General features: G+C 37.2%; 1 protein-coding gene across 4 annotated transcripts in view; it reads left to right on the forward strand.

Annotated features, from left to right (window-relative positions):
- The window catches only part of LOC133538348 (hexokinase-1-like), a 51,942-nt gene extending 35,919 nt beyond the window's left edge, over window positions 1–16,023 (forward strand). For all 4 annotated transcript variants that reach the window (XM_061879915.1, XM_061879924.1, XM_061879932.1 and 1 more), the window contains 9 exons: window positions 389–537; window positions 4,139–4,258; window positions 4,335–4,430; window positions 7,838–7,937; window positions 8,012–8,195; window positions 8,346–8,501; window positions 11,145–11,232; window positions 12,678–12,823; window positions 15,055–16,023. In XM_061879915.1, the coding sequence (XP_061735899.1) occupies window positions 389–537; window positions 4,139–4,258; window positions 4,335–4,430; window positions 7,838–7,937; window positions 8,012–8,195; window positions 8,346–8,501; window positions 11,145–11,232; window positions 12,678–12,823; window positions 15,055–15,199 (1,184 nt within the window). In that variant the 3' untranslated portion in view covers window positions 15,200–16,023. The remainder of the gene's footprint in view (window positions 1–388; window positions 538–4,138; window positions 4,259–4,334; window positions 4,431–7,837; window positions 7,938–8,011; window positions 8,196–8,345; window positions 8,502–11,144; window positions 11,233–12,677; window positions 12,824–15,054) is intronic.

The following is a 16,023-nucleotide window of genomic DNA, read 5'->3' on the forward strand; positions in this document are numbered from 1 at the left end:
TCGGATTAAACAGTCTTGTAAGCCAATTATTATCCTTGAGACAGTAACAGTTAATGTAAACTTTTCAAATAGTCAAGACAATCATTGTCAAATGCTTACAATTTTGTCTATACAAACAGCTTTTGACTATATAAAATAACTATCTGAAGTAGGACACAAGTATTATTATTTTTTTGAGTTGCATTACAAAGCATTAGATTTGCTAATGCCTGCAGAAACCCTGTTTTAGGATAAGGTGTCATATCTACTATAGTAAAATAGAACAAAAAGTTAGTTAATTCAATGGTGTCGATGTACGGACTAAATTTCACTGTACGAAGTGCATGCAAATCTATTCAGATTACAAACTGATTGTTTAAATTGTCTTTGTGTCGCTGTCTGACTGCAGAAAACGGTGACTTCCTAGCTTTGGATTTAGGAGGAACCAACTTTCGAGTTCTGATGGTGAAGATTCGCTCTGGGAAAAAGAGAACTGTGGAGATGCACAACAAGATCTATGCCATTCCTCTTGAAGTCATGCAGGGTACGGGAGAGGAGGTGAGCTTAGCACTCAGTGCTCACTTCTTTAAACCATTCATAAACATTTTAAAGCTGCAGATTTTAAAACAAATAGTTGGCAGCATGTATGACTAGCTAGAAGGTGTTTAGTAGGAACATGCTTATAACAAGTTACATAAAAAAAACTATCAGATGATTACTTTTACACAATTCAGTTCGCCTGAAAAGGAGTACAAAGAAGCAGATCTTATTTAATTCGATCACTTCTGCATGTGGCTTATTAATAATTCCTTCACACAATATATTTATCATGTTGACACTTATACTAGCTTTTCTTTACATTTTGTCATTATGTTAATCTTTCTGTGTGACCTTTACCAAATTAGGGGGAGAAATGACTAGGGAATGTTGAGCTACAATATATGTAGCTTATGTAGTAATGAAAGAAAGGAGAGAAGGAAGAGAAATGTTATAAAGTACAAAATGAGCAAATTGAAGTAAAAAAAAATACAATAGAAAACAAATAAATAAAACGTGTAATATGTAAATATGCTAATAAACTGTATTTAAATATGATAATGAAATGAATAAAAATAATACAAATAAATAAAATAAGTTTGATAAGTAAAGAGATTAAGGATGAATGTTTACAGTTACTGGAGTACAAAACCTGCCAAAAACCTATAATTCATAATAGAGTGCTGGATATAGATTAAGCAATATATTAATTATGATCAGTGAATTAAATATATTGCTTGATATTGTTGAAATTGGCATATATTGGCATCCTCACCTATGGTCATGAGCTTTGGGTCATGACCGAAAGGATAAGATCACGGGTACAAGCGGCCGAAATGAGTTTCCTCCGCCGTGTGGTGGGGCTCTCCCTTAGAGATAGGGTGAGAAGCTCTGCCATCCGGGAGGAACTCAAAGAAAAGCTGCTGCTCTTTCACATCGAGAGGAGCCAGATGAGGTGGTTCGAGCATCTGGTCAGGATGCCACCCGAACACCTCCCTAGGGAGGTGTTTAGGGCACGTCCAACCGGTAGGAGGCCACGGGGAAGACCCAGGACACGTTGGGAAGACAATGTCTCCCGGCTGGCCTGGGAACGCCTCGGGAATCCCCGGGAAGAGCTAGACGCAGTGGTTTGGGAGAGGGAAGTCTGGGTTTCCCTGCTTAGGCTGTTGCTCCCGCGACCCGACCTCTGATAAGCGGAAGAAGATGGATGGATGGCATATATTATTATAAAATAAATGTATGTTTATTGTAGTGTCATTGTACTCCATTGCTGACAACCTTTTTTCAATCAGACTGAGTCATTATTTGTTGTAGTTTCTTTCATTTTCCTTTTAAAATGTCATCTTGTGTTCAATTCCTTGACGTCCCTTTGGCATGTACTTTAATTTCTTCTTGTTGCAGTTGGCGCTCAAAGCACCTTGAATGTTCCCCTGCTTCCTTAAATCTCGTGCTTTCTTGGCGATGTCAGCGGTGTTTTGTCAGCTGCTCATTTATGTAGATGTCTGTTTTTTTCAGCTTACTTCTTTGTTTCAGTAATGCTATTTTTATTTCTTGTTACTTGATGAGTATGACAGGCAGTTGTTTCTGCAATGTATTGAAACCATCCACACTCTTAGATTGCAGAAAATTATCCACCTGTTGGGGTGTTGAGGCATGATCCATTTCGTCAGCTGAAACAATTACTTTGTTCATATTTGTGCTTTGCGCCAAATCATCCACTCTGCACATCAGTTGCAGGACCCCTCTCACCATTTTGCTTTTTCAAAGCATTCACATTTCCTCCCAGCTCAGCAACTTATTTGTAATTTTTCACATCACTCATTTCCTTAACATGCTTTTTTAAATGTAATTTCTCCTTTCGTATTTTCAACATTTCCTTTTTCAACGTTATGTGTGAGAGCACTCGGTCAAAAGATGAATGAACCCTTGATGTAAAAATGGGAATTGGGACAGGCTTACAAGTTCATAGTAGGAAGTTGCCAATTCAGAGGTAAGCTTGTAAGAAGCACAGAAGCAGGTTGAGTGGAGACTGGCAACGATTGTGTTTAGGATTAGCAGTCAAGTAATCCAGTCTGTTACCTTTTAACCTTTGCTTTGAATTCATTAGACTGTTTTCACTTAGTTTGCCTTACCAAGCTGGATTTCAGTCTGTGTTGCATCACTTTCAACTTTATTCTTCTGAAAATGTGTTAGTGGTTGCAATCGAGCTCATTTTCAATGGTAGTCCCTGGGTAAGGTCTAGAAGGGGAATGGTGATTGAACCCGCGATCATTGGGTTGGGTTCCAACTACTTTAGCACCTGAGCCATGCCCCTATGATGACATTTAAAACACTTAAAATCAGGGGTTCTTAAATGAGAACTGCAATTTTTTTTTATTATTTTTGCTATTGTTCAAAATCATTATGAGAGACATGACAATGGATGGATTATTTTAATGCATTATAAATATAAATACATTTGATCAAAAGTCTGCTTACAATGGAGCCTATAGAGCCCCTAAAGAAACATCTAAACACCTCCATTACGGTTTTATATACATGATGTAAGTATATATGTAATGTAGTAACAGGCTTAGTTATAATAACATTCAATATTTACGTATTTCGATCATTTTAAGCATACAAATGCTTCACAGCTTTTGCTTTTTTTTCTTCATTAATAATTTCTGCTCACTGCAGACTTTATGAAAGCCTGGGCTGTTCATATATTCCTATTTAAATGAAAAACGACCATAATCCTCATGAAGAAACAGGTTTTGGGGGTGGAGAGGAACAAGCGTTTTTTGTTTTGTCCTCGCCAGTTCCTCTCAACGATGTAAACATAGGGAGGCGCAAAAGTGATTACGTCGCCGCTATAAATGGTTTGTCTGCCTCAGCGCTTATAATAACAATATCACTAATACTTGGTGAATATTCAAGTCACAAAATGTAAATGTAGTATTGTTGGCGCTTTGTGAATAGTTATTTAAACATTTGTTGGGGCCGAATAGTAGAGCTCCCATTGGCTCCTCTGTAAGCAGACTTTTATTTTCATTTATTTTATATTTAGAATGCATTAAAACAAAATCCATATGTCTTTCATAATGATTGTGAACGATAGGCAAAATTCCAAGAAAGTGCAGTTCACCTTTAACCTTTTTGACCTCGGGGCCCTGTAATGTATGGTCACACACTTTATTGAGTACATTGCATTATTCTTCCTTAATTAGTAAAATAATCTTATGGTCACTTTAGCCATAATATATCGAGCAGCCAGGAACAAGCCATGTTTACGGTCCTACTACCTTGACGTAGTTTGTGTTTTTCGTGGTTAGCATCATATTTTGCTGTGTGCCTGATTGTTGTGACCAAGTGTATCGTCCTTAAGAAAAACATAAAGCTGAATGTTATATCCCAGAAACTTTGCCTGAACCTCATATTGCAGGACTTTGAGGACATTCATTTGTCATATATTTTTTTTCCCCTGAACTTTTGACCTGCCCAGTTTTGTAAGGGACACACAGTAACAATGCATTTCAACAGGGTTCCTCCATTTTAATGACAACATGGCTTTAATTGTTTAAATCAAACTTACACATCCGTTCATTTATTTAAACAATGTGACATGTCTTCCCTTTTACAGCTGTTTGATCACATTGTTCATTGTATAAGCGACTTCCTGGACTACATGGGGATGAAGAACGCTCGTCTACCTCTGGGCTTCACCTTCTCCTTCCCCTGCTTGCAGACCAGCCTGGATGCTGTGAGTAGTTTGCCACTTGTTGCTACTCTAGACAGGGTGCAATTCTCTAAGCCTGTGTACTTGTATGTGAATGCAGGGCATCCTGGTGGCATGGACCAAAGGGTTTAAGGCGACAGACTGTGAAGGCGAAGATGTGGTGGGGCTTCTAAGGGAGGCCATTAAGAGGCGAGAGGTGGGGAAAAAGTATTACATCTTTTTATAAAAATCCACAAAATGTTGAAATTACACGTTTACATGTAAATTGAGAGTATTTTTCTTATCTGTCTATCCATATATACTGTGTGCGTGTGTGTGTGTGTATTTAAGTGCATCTCTATATTCCTTCAAAACCGCTCTAAAACAACACCTCCAGGCAACTTCAACACTTTACTAATACCCTTGTCCATTCACATCCCATCTCCCCGGATTATAAACAACTCAAATGTACTTCTAATGTATATACTTGTTCTTATGCTATGTGAACTCACTATGTTCTCTGCTGGCTGTACATATCCTACTGTAAGACCTACACTGTTTCAATGTCCACATTTCTCTGTTGATGCAATTGTTGATGACTGAAGTTCTGATATCAACCAAAGCTCCTCATCCCACCCCCCGGATTGTAAATAATGTAAATAATTCAATGTACATACTATGATGATTAACTTGTGTGATGACTGTATTATGTTGATAGTATATATTTGTACCATGAATTGATTAACGTGGACCCCGACTTAAACAAGTTGAAAAACGTATTCGGGTGTTACCATTTAGTGGTCAATTGTACGGAATATGTACTGTACTGTGCAATCTACTAATAAAAGTATCAATCAATCAATCAATATATATATATATATATATATATATATATATATATATATATATATATATATGTATATATATATATATATATATATATATATATATGTATATATATATATGTATGTGTATATGTATATATACTGTATGTATGTATATGTATGTATATATATATATATATATATATATATATATATATATATATATATATATATATGTGTATGTGTATGTGTGGGAAAAATCACAAGACTACTTCATGAAGTAGTCTTGTGATTTTTCCCACACATACATATTGCGCTCTACCACGGTATCGAGCACTATTCTCTGGATAATCCAATTAAGACATATATATATATATGTGTGTGTATATGTATATATCAGGGGTGTAACGGTACGTGTATTTGTATTGAACCGTTTCGGTACGAAGGTTCGGTTCGGAGGTGTACCGAACGATTACACTTGCTAGCAGCGACCGGGCTAGGACAACATGTAAAAGCCGGAGCTGGAAGACCCTCCAACCGAACGAGTTTCCACAGGAACATATTAAGTAGCGTACTGCACGTTGTGTAAACATTACACACCGAGGCACAACACTCAGCATGCTAGCAGCGACCGGGCTACGATAAACTGACCATACCTCCTCTTTTCACCGGACATCTCCTCTTTTGCGCAGCTGTCTGGGTGGAGTTTCTTAAATGCCTCAAATATCCGGCATTTTAAGTTAGGGTTGAGTGTATTTCCAATGTACGTTCAGGGTTAAGAAGGGGTTAAAAACAAGACAATTTGTGCACGCAGCAGCATTCGTGAGGGAGGGGCAGAGAGCGAGAGAGTTATGATAAAAGTGCATGCGTCTCCAGGCTCTGCTTTTTACCCATAGATTTATCAGATTTTTTTTTTAACTTTCTATAGCAGGAGTGTCAAAAGTGTGCCCCGGAGGCCATTTGCGGCCCACAGCTGATGTTTTAAAGGCCCACGGCACAGTCCACAAATACTATTAAAATAAACAAAAACATAAAAAAAGGGGAATAAAAAACCTTAAAGGCTAAATGTAATTTAGAAAAATTTGCAACGTTGACTAATGTAACAAAGCTGTTTTTTTTTCTTTCAAACTGTCATTGCTCAAAACATAATATTGAATCAAAATCAATGTTAGTATGAATTATTGAAGGTTCCGATTACTTCACATCAAATATTCCACTCAGAAAAATATTTTTGGTGGAAGATTTTGCAAATTTGGTAAATAAATAACCCAAAAATTTATATTTTGTTGTTTTCTTACAGTGCCGAAAATGAACCGAACCGTGACCTCTGAACCGAGGTACATACCTAACCGAAATTTTTGTGTACGTTACACCCTTAATATATATATATATCTGTATGTATGTACATAAATATATATATATATATATATGTATGTATGTACATAAATATATATATATATATATATATATATATATATATATATATACGTATATTTGAATACAAATCGCGATTCTCACGTTGTGCGATTCAGAATCGATTCTCATTTTAAAAAAAACTCTTCTGACACAGAACAAACCAAAGGTAGTGAAACAAAAATGAATATTATCAACAGTACCAATATTAGTTATAATTTCAGCACAGCAGTGATTAAAAATCCCTCATTGACATTATCATTAGACATTTACAAAAAAAAATAAAGAACAATAGTGCTACAGTGGCTTACACTTGCATCGTTGAAGTGTACCTATGATGAAAATTACAGACCCTTTCATCATTTTAAGTGGGAGAACTTGCACAATAGGTGGCTGACTAAATACTTTTTTCCCCACTGTAGATGTATGTATATATGTATGTATGTATATGTACATATATCTCCAAAGACATGCACCTGGGGATAGGTTGATTGGCAAAACTAAATTGGCCCTAGTGTGTGAGTGTGAATGTTGTGTGTCTATCTGTGTTGGCCCTGTGATGAGGTGGCGACTTGTCCAGGGTGTACCCGCCTTCCGCCCGATTGTAGTTGAGATAGGCGCCAGCGCCCCCCGCGACCCCAGAAGGGAATAAGCGGTAGAAAATGGATGGATGGATGGATTGATGGATATATATATCTGTATTTATATATATGTATGTATATATATATATATGTATGTATATATATATATATGTATGTATGTATGTATATATATATGTATATGTATATGTATATATATATATACATAATATATATATATGTGTGTGTATATATATCTATATATCTATATATTTTTTTAAGTTAAAAGGCATAAAAAAGACTGTAGTCTCAAACCAGGTACTGTAATAGATAATGAAGAACCAGAATAAACAAAATACTCTCCAATAAAATACGATAAAATGAGCTACAACGTATTAAACAATTTAACACATACACTTCTTTACAACTTTTAAATGAGCGGTAATATGAGCGCTAAACCGTTGACAGCTTCTTCGGGTCCTAGGCTCTCTTTGTCCCTCTTCTTTGTTCTTCTTCTTTACGCCACACACACACACACACACACACACACACACACACACACACACACACACACACACACAAAGGCCACAGTGCAACCTACATTCTACATCAAAGAAAGTAACAAAATACAAAACATTTGGAGTCCTTTGCAATGGGCCTGGCGGACCCTAAAGTTTTTTCTAAATGAAATTAACTAATTTAGTTGATGAATTGTTGCAGCCCTACACAGGTACCCCTCTATGATGGCATGTTATATTTGCATCGTATCATGTTTTGTCAATTAAATACTCTACTATTTTCCTCCGAAGGAGTTTGACCTGGATGTTGTGGCTGTAGTCAATGACACTGTGGGAACCATGATGACCTGTGCCTACGAGGAGCCCACCTGCGAGATCGGACTGATTGCCGGTCAGTTCACGCTTTCATTGCACCGTCTCGTGCGATGTTCGACATCAGTACAACTTGATCACTTCTGTGTGTAGGCACCGGCAGTAATGCGTGTTACATGGAGGAGATGAGGAACATTGAGATGGTGGATGGTGATTTAGGCCGCATGTGTGTCAATATGGAGTGGGGTGCATTTGGCGATAATGGATGCCTAGACGACTTTAGGACGGAGTATGACCGTATTGTGGATGATTTCTCCCTTCACCCAGGCAAACAGAGGTAACACACCTACACATTGTAGATCTGCTTGCAGCTAACCCCTTTTGGCCCTCGTACATACAGTACCTTGTGTATTTTCATGAGCAATTATGTGTTTTTTTCTAACATTCTGTGCGCGTGTGTGTGTGCGTGCATGTGTGTGCACTACAGATACGAGAAAATGTGTAGCGGCATGTACCTTGGTGAAATAGTGCGGAACATACTAATAGATTTGACCAAGAGGGGCTACCTGTTCAGAGGTCAGATTTCGGAGACGCTGAAGACCAGAAGCATCTTTGAAACCAAGTTCCTCTCTCAGATTGAGAGGTAAGAATCCTCCACAAGAATAGAATAGCTTCTTCAGCACATTTTTGTCCATTTTTTTTCTCTTTACCGAATTATTATTGAACTGCACTTCTTGGGGAATGTTGCCTATCGTTTACAATCATAGAAATCCATATTAATTACTTGGTGTAGTAATTCATGGCATAATTTAGAATTTTTTTCATGTTTCAAATTCCCATTTATTCCAATGAAAAGTGTCCATCATGGAAAGTATTTTAAAACCTGACTAAGAATTACTGCGTGGAAGACTTGTTGGCTCATGTAAAAAAATGTACACAACTCACTTTTCATCCAAGATGGAGGCTGTCTATGGGATAAGTTACATTGCATGTTCTATGATCCATCATTCTTTTTCTCTTTATCACAGATATAGCTATTGATTATTTCAGTACTCAAGTAATCTATTGATTAATTTGTTTGAGTAATCGAGTAAAACATTCTTTATGACCTCAATTATTCTATTGAGGGTAAATAGTTGAAGAAAACAATATTTTTGGGGATAATCTTATAAATGCGAATAATGTTGAAATTGCGCTTTTATCATGGGAGTATATGTGTGTGTAGGCAAACAGATAGCCCGGCCCCCAGCCAAATTCTTTAAACCCAATGTGAGTAAAAAGGTTTGGCGACCCCTGCCCTAGAGGCCCATCTTACACATTCTAAGGCAGGGGTCCTCAACTGGTCTCAAGCTGTGACATACACTTTTATCCCCACGGTCATTCAGTCAACATCTAATTTTATTTTTTATTTAGCCATTTTATTTAGAAATATTTACACATAGTTACGGCAAAGCAAATTATTAAGGAATGTGGAGGAACATAACTGCATACATACAAAAACTGAAAGTAAAAAATGTGTCCGCTGTATGTTAAATAGATTGTAGTTATGGAAAATTGTTGAAATAAACAAGGATTTTTTATGATGACATTACAAATCTATTTACAATCATTTACGGATGTATTTTTTTAATGCATTCTAACTCGTGAATACCGTAAAAGTCCGCTTACAATGGAGTCCATGGGCGGTAGTCTATACCGGTGGTCCTCAACCACCGAGCCGATTGGTAACAGGCCACACAAAAAAAAAAAAAAAAAAAGTTTTTTGTTTTTTTTTAAATTATTAAATCAACAGAAAAAACACAATATATACATTATGTATCAATATAGATCAATACAGTCTGCAGGGATACAGTCCGTAAGCACACATGATTGTATGGAAGTAGTGTCAAAGCGCTTTGAGTACCTTGAAGGTAGAAAAGCGCTATACAAGTACAACCCATTTATCATTTATTTCTTTATGAAAAAAAAAATTAAATTCCCCCAAAAATGCGACTTATATATGTTTTTTTCCTTCTTTATTATGCATTTTCGGCAGGTGCGATTAATACTCTGGAGCGACTTATACTCCGAAAAATGCGGTACATTTTTTGACCTGAGTATTAACCAAATATTACTAATATTGTTCCTACAAGCTCTAAGGCTAAGGATCCTCATTTAGTGGTGCATTGTCAGAGAGGTAACTTCCTTATGCTGCTGTATTGACGTCATCAGCTGGTGAGCTGCTTCCTCGTCTTGGAGCTTGTGAAAGCTTATTCTAAATTATAAATCACACGTCTCGCCTGTATTGTAAAAGAATGAGGACATAATCCGAGAAGTTGGTCTACTTTGAGACCTGGAAATGGCGAAGACCCAAATAGACGGTTTGTTGGTTCCACCCCACTTTTGTTTTAGTGTGGATTATGAGTCATTCTTCATCTAAGCAGGAATATATCAACATCCTAACAGTCAGCATTTCAGTGAGAGCAGACATTGTACAGGAGGTGTTGTTTTATCAAGTTTGTTGGCGCTCATGAAGTCTGCAGTGAGCAATAATCAGTGATATTGTCGAAGTAAAAGGCAAACGCTGTGAAGCATTAGTAAAATTAATGAGCCGCATATGCTTTAAATGAGCAAAATACGGAAATATTAAATGTTATTATGAATGTGCCACCGGACTCCCATAGGCTCCATTGTAAGAATATTTTTTTGTGCATTTATTTAATAGTTACACTGCATAAAAATCGGATAAACCTATGTGTGTTTGTCTTATAAAGAATTATGAATGATAGGCAAAATAAAAAAAAGTGCAGTTCGCTTTTAACCATAACAAATATACATAAAAAGAAATAAAGAAATACAATTGCATTTTTTTATGTACCTAGCTGAAATAGTGCAAAACTTAAGGCAAAAAAAATACAATGATATTTAAATAAAAATAAATAGTGTGAAACTTAAGCAAAAGAAAGAATACCATTGTATTGTTTTAATACATAAAATAATAATAATATGAATAAATAAACAAAACATTATTTTTTACACCTTTCTAGTAGGCTACTTCTGGTGGTGCTTCTATACTAAATGTAACCATCATAATTTTCTTCTAAATAGGTTTTTCACTTCATATTCCACATTGTGTAATACGAGTCATTTTTTCTATTTTCCATATATTTCCTTCTGCACATCTTATCTCATAGCTGGCATCAGTAGGAATTTGCATGTTAGTGGATCACTAATCTATAAACAGATTTGTGTCATTTATTTTCTTTCATGCTGGTAAATTTTGATGTCTTCATTTATATTTATCCAGCGACAGACTGGCTTTACTTCAAGTGAGGTCCATCTTACAACACCTAGGGCTGGACAGCACTTGTGATGACAGTATCATTGTCAAAGAGGTACGCTACACATTTAAAAGGGGAATATTATGATTTTTTTTTTTTGACATTTAAAACACTTCCTTGTGGTCTACATAACATGTTATGGTGGTTCTTTGGTCAAAAGTTTAGATGATAGAACCTTTGCTCAATACCTTATTGATGCACCTTTGGCAGCAATTTCAGCCTCAATTTTTTGAATATGATGCCACAAGCTTTGCATACCTATCTTTTGGCAGTTTAGCCCATTCCTCTTTCCAACACCTTTTAAGCTCCATCAGGCTGAATGGAAATTGTTGGTTTTCATCCAGGATGTCTCTGTACTTTGCTGCATTCCTCTTTCCTTCTATCGTTGCTAGTCTCCCAGTTCTTGCCGCTGAAAAAAATCCCCAGAGCATGATGCTGCCAACACCATGCTTACGGTAGCAATATTAGTGGCCTGGCAATTGGCGGTGCCTGGTTTTCTTCTAGGACCCTGTAGAGATTGCCCTGTAGTGGGTTCTTCAGACCACCACACACTGCCAGGAATTCAGAGTATAACACTGTTTTATTGCGTTTTCACGAGGTGCGAGCCTTTTGAGTACCAGCAACAGGTTTTTAATGCGTCTGCCCAGCAGCACCTCAAACGCCAACCACTCGTCTCATCGCGGCTGCTGCTACCAAAGGCGACAGGTGTTGAGATAACAAGGCCCACCTGGGCCATCTGCGCACCTGTCGCTGTCTTCAAGGCCAGTCCTGGCAACACCCCATTCCGCGGCAGGCCACGCCCCCCTCCACAGACCCCTTTCAAGCTAAAAATGATATTTATTTATTAGTTTTAAATAACATTTGAAATATTTCTTGTCATTTATTTTGCTCTATTTTTTGTCACATTTTAGCTGGGTTTTCCTTTGTTTAATTTGGAGTCTGCCGTGGGTTGAATTAAAAACACCCCTGCTTATATAGCATGTGTTTCGATATCAACTCTATGAGCAACCACAACTGTATTTAGCTTGTTAGCGTTCCCTCCTGAGCTAACGATGATAATTAAAGACATACGTGCATGCGTAGTGTTCAAGTGGGTCAGAAAACTTGCCTCTTGGAAGATTTGTAGGTGACTGGGATTGAACATACAAATACCCCATATCTGGCTTAGGGTGTCCCTCAGGGCTCCGTATTCGCTCCGTTTTCAATATAAACGCTAACTTAACATTGTACTGTGTTTCAAAATTGCAACAAGACTATATTCTCTATGCCAACTAAATCGTGCTAGTGTCAACAAGGACAACACCTGACCCTCATTGCACCCTAGATGGGGCGTGCGGAGAACATGTACAGTACGAGTAGAACAAAACATTCGATCAACTACGATTTGTGAAAGAATTTGGTGTGTGCGAGTGACTTGTTGTAGTTAAATATATATTTGTGAAATGATGTGAGAGTCAGTCCGGTGAAATAATATGGTTAATGTCTTTATTGTTATACAGGTGTGTGGAGTGGTGTCGCACCGTGCTGCTCAGCTCTGTGGGGCAGGGATGGCAGCTGTGGTTGATAAGATCAGAGAAAACCGCGGACTGGATCATTTGAACATCACCGTCGGGGTGGATGGGACTCTCTACAAACTTCATCCACAGTAAGACGGATTATTCACAATGCAAAACATTTCAATGCCCTGTGGAATACAGATATGTTGGTTTTGAAGGGACAAATTACAAACTCTCAAAGTAACTTACAGTCAGAGTGCTTCATATGTCAACAGAAATGTCCACTAAAGGGATGTAGTGTCTGGAGGAAAGGGCATTTTATCAACTGTAAACAGAAGAATAAAACTACATTCTTAATTGTACTCTGATCGTCCACTTTCCGTATGGAATATAGTGGAACCTTTAAAGTCCAATAGGTCGTACGAATCCGATGTTTGTAGTGAATCGTTATGGGCATCTACTAGGGATGCTTGATATATATAAGATATAAATACATTTGGCCGATGATAGAGCTTTTAATACTGTCGTCATAACATGATAATGCATGTTTTAATTTATTTAAACATACATTTTTTGGAATTAGCACAAAAGCTAAATTGCATTCATTGTCCTATGTTCATGACACACTTGAGCCGTGTCCCGCAAAATTGATAGCGACGAGCAAATGGCCCAGCCTTACGTTTCTTCCATTTATCATTATCACTGGAGGATGTGGAATAGCTAAACATGCTTCAATGCACTCTGTAGGATACCATAGGTTGTATTCAGTTGCGTGTTCTTTTGAGCGAAAGTAAAAGAAAGCGGTGGTCCACCAAACCAACATGGCTACTGTGCAGCAAACCACGTGCAAACTAACTTGAGTATGCAATGGCCCAGATTTAACCACTAAAAGCAGATACGAGCAAAAATTCCAACTACTGTATGCAAGGGAATTGATCCATATACTTTATCAAAATAAGATCAATCGAGTGATCTCAAGGATTATCCGTCGATTGAACTATATGTTGCTCCAGACGTCATTCTACACAACAAAACAGATGAAACTTGGAAAAACATGGAGGTCTACAACTTCTTCATGTGTGGAATTTTCTCCTAAAAAAACTTTTTATACGTACATTACTTGGGACATTTAAGTGTTAAAAAGACATCCAAAAGAGGTTTGTATATCACGGGGGTCGGCAACCTGCGGCTCTAGAGCCGCATGGTCTTTAGCGCCGCCCTAGTGGCTCTCTGCAGCTTTTTCAAAAATGTATGAAAAATGGAAAAAGATAAAGGGAAAAAAATATAAAAAATATATTTTTTATATTTTTTGCTTCAATATGGTTTCTGTAGGAGGACAAACATGACACAAACCTCCCTAAATGTTATAAAGCACACTGTTTACATTAAACATGCTTCACTGATCCGAGTATTTGGCGAGTGCCGTTTTGTCCTACTAATTTTGGCGATCCTTGAACTCACCGTAGTTTGTTTACATGTATAACTTTCTCCGACTTTCTAGTAGGGTTTTATGCCACTTCTTTTTCTGTCTCATTTTGTCAAACTTTTAATGTTGTACGTGAATGGACAAAGTTGAGTTTTGTTGATGTTATTGACCTGTGTGGAGTGCTAATCAGACATATTTGGTCACAGCAAGCTAATTGATGCTAAAATGCTATTTAGGCTAGCTTCATGTACATACTGCATCATTATGCCTCATTTGTAGGTATATTTGAGGTCATTTAGTTTTCTTTAAGTCCTCTTAATTCAATTTATTTCTCATGACACACTATCCATATTTAATATGGCTTTTGATTTTTTGCGGCTCCAAACAGATTTGTTTTTGTATTTTTGAACCAATATGGCTCTTTCAACATTTTAGGTTGCCGACCCCTTATTAGAATAAATCTAAAGGTAAAATATTGTGTAGAAATGCACCCAATTGCAGAAAATGTAGTTTTGATTTTCAAAAGTTTTCTTTCAGGGCTTGCATGGCAGCACATTGTGCCTGTAGAAGTGTTCCTCTTTTTTTTCAAAGGGTGCTCACATGCCTGAGTATAATGTAAAGTATTAAAACAACAAAAAAAATAAGTCCTTACTACATTTTAATGGAAGTGTCAATACAAACGTGTACAACAGAAAGTAATCAACTGTTACCAGGAAGTTAACAAGCAGATTATTTATACTTTTGAGAAAAACATACAACCAGAAATTCCGCAATTTTGTTATCGCATACGTCAGGAACCATTCTAACTTGTTTTTGTAATGATTTATACAAGATTTCATGATATACTGTATATGGTTATCACCATATAGATTTTGGTCCATCTCATGCATTTACTGATGAATCCGCTGCTTTGCGAGACATGTCACCGTGGAACCAAATATCTCTCCCGTGCAGCTTCTCCGGCGTCATGCACCAGACGGTCAAGGAGCTGGCTCCTCAGTGTAACGTCAACTTCCTGTTGTCGGAGGATGGCAGCGGCAAAGGGGCGGCGCTCATCACGGCGGTGGGTGTGCGATTGAGAGAAGAGCTGAACAAGTGAGGATTTGTGGGAGTTCCACATGGCGCCTTCCTGCGCTGTCTTCCCCCTGACCAAAGCAGAACAGGCAGCGTCCCATTACAGTAGCTGCTTTAGCCGGCAGAAAGAAGAAGTCGTCTTGAAGTAACATAAATCTCCTTATGTGTACGAAATTATAAAAAAAGCTTTACACACATTTCCTTTGATGTGTCAACACTCTTGTGGTGTGTATTGTCGCCACCTTGAAGAATCACCTCGTAACTGCAGGCTGTCAAACTTCAAAGAATGACAAAATATTTCTCCATATTTCCTAGCTGCAAAGGTTTTGTACCAAAATCCCCACTACGTAACAACAGAAGACGTAAATATGGTATGAAGTAAAACTAATGATACACAAATGTGAAAGGGAATATTTTTGCTTTTAGGGTTTTATCCAGATATACAACTAACTATATTTTACATATAATTGTATTTATTTTATTTTTGTATTAAGAGGTGATGACAATGTAACTGCTGCAATCAAAAAGCTTATTAAATAAGGTGCCTCAGCCTGTAACAATCCTTGAAGTATGAACATGGAATGTCACCTGAATATAATGAATATATTCCCTTTTACTCATACTGTAAAATATGTCCAAAGAGCAATTTGTATTTGGATAAATCCCAGTGTGCCGCTGCTATGGGAAATCCCTTTCTTAGCACAGTGACATGAATGAAAGAAAAGTGTGTATGAGGTGCGATTACGAATGCCAGGTGAAAATCTGTAGGAAATATTTACTCTTCAATCAGACATAAAGTACTATGTCTTTTCTCACCTCTTCTTTGATAAATGCTCCGAAAAAGCTCAA

The sequence above is a fragment of the Nerophis ophidion genome, linkage group LG02 (genome assembly GCF_033978795.1).
Source record: "Nerophis ophidion isolate RoL-2023_Sa linkage group LG02, RoL_Noph_v1.0, whole genome shotgun sequence".
Classification (NCBI taxonomy): domain Eukaryota; kingdom Metazoa; phylum Chordata; class Actinopteri; order Syngnathiformes; family Syngnathidae; genus Nerophis; species Nerophis ophidion.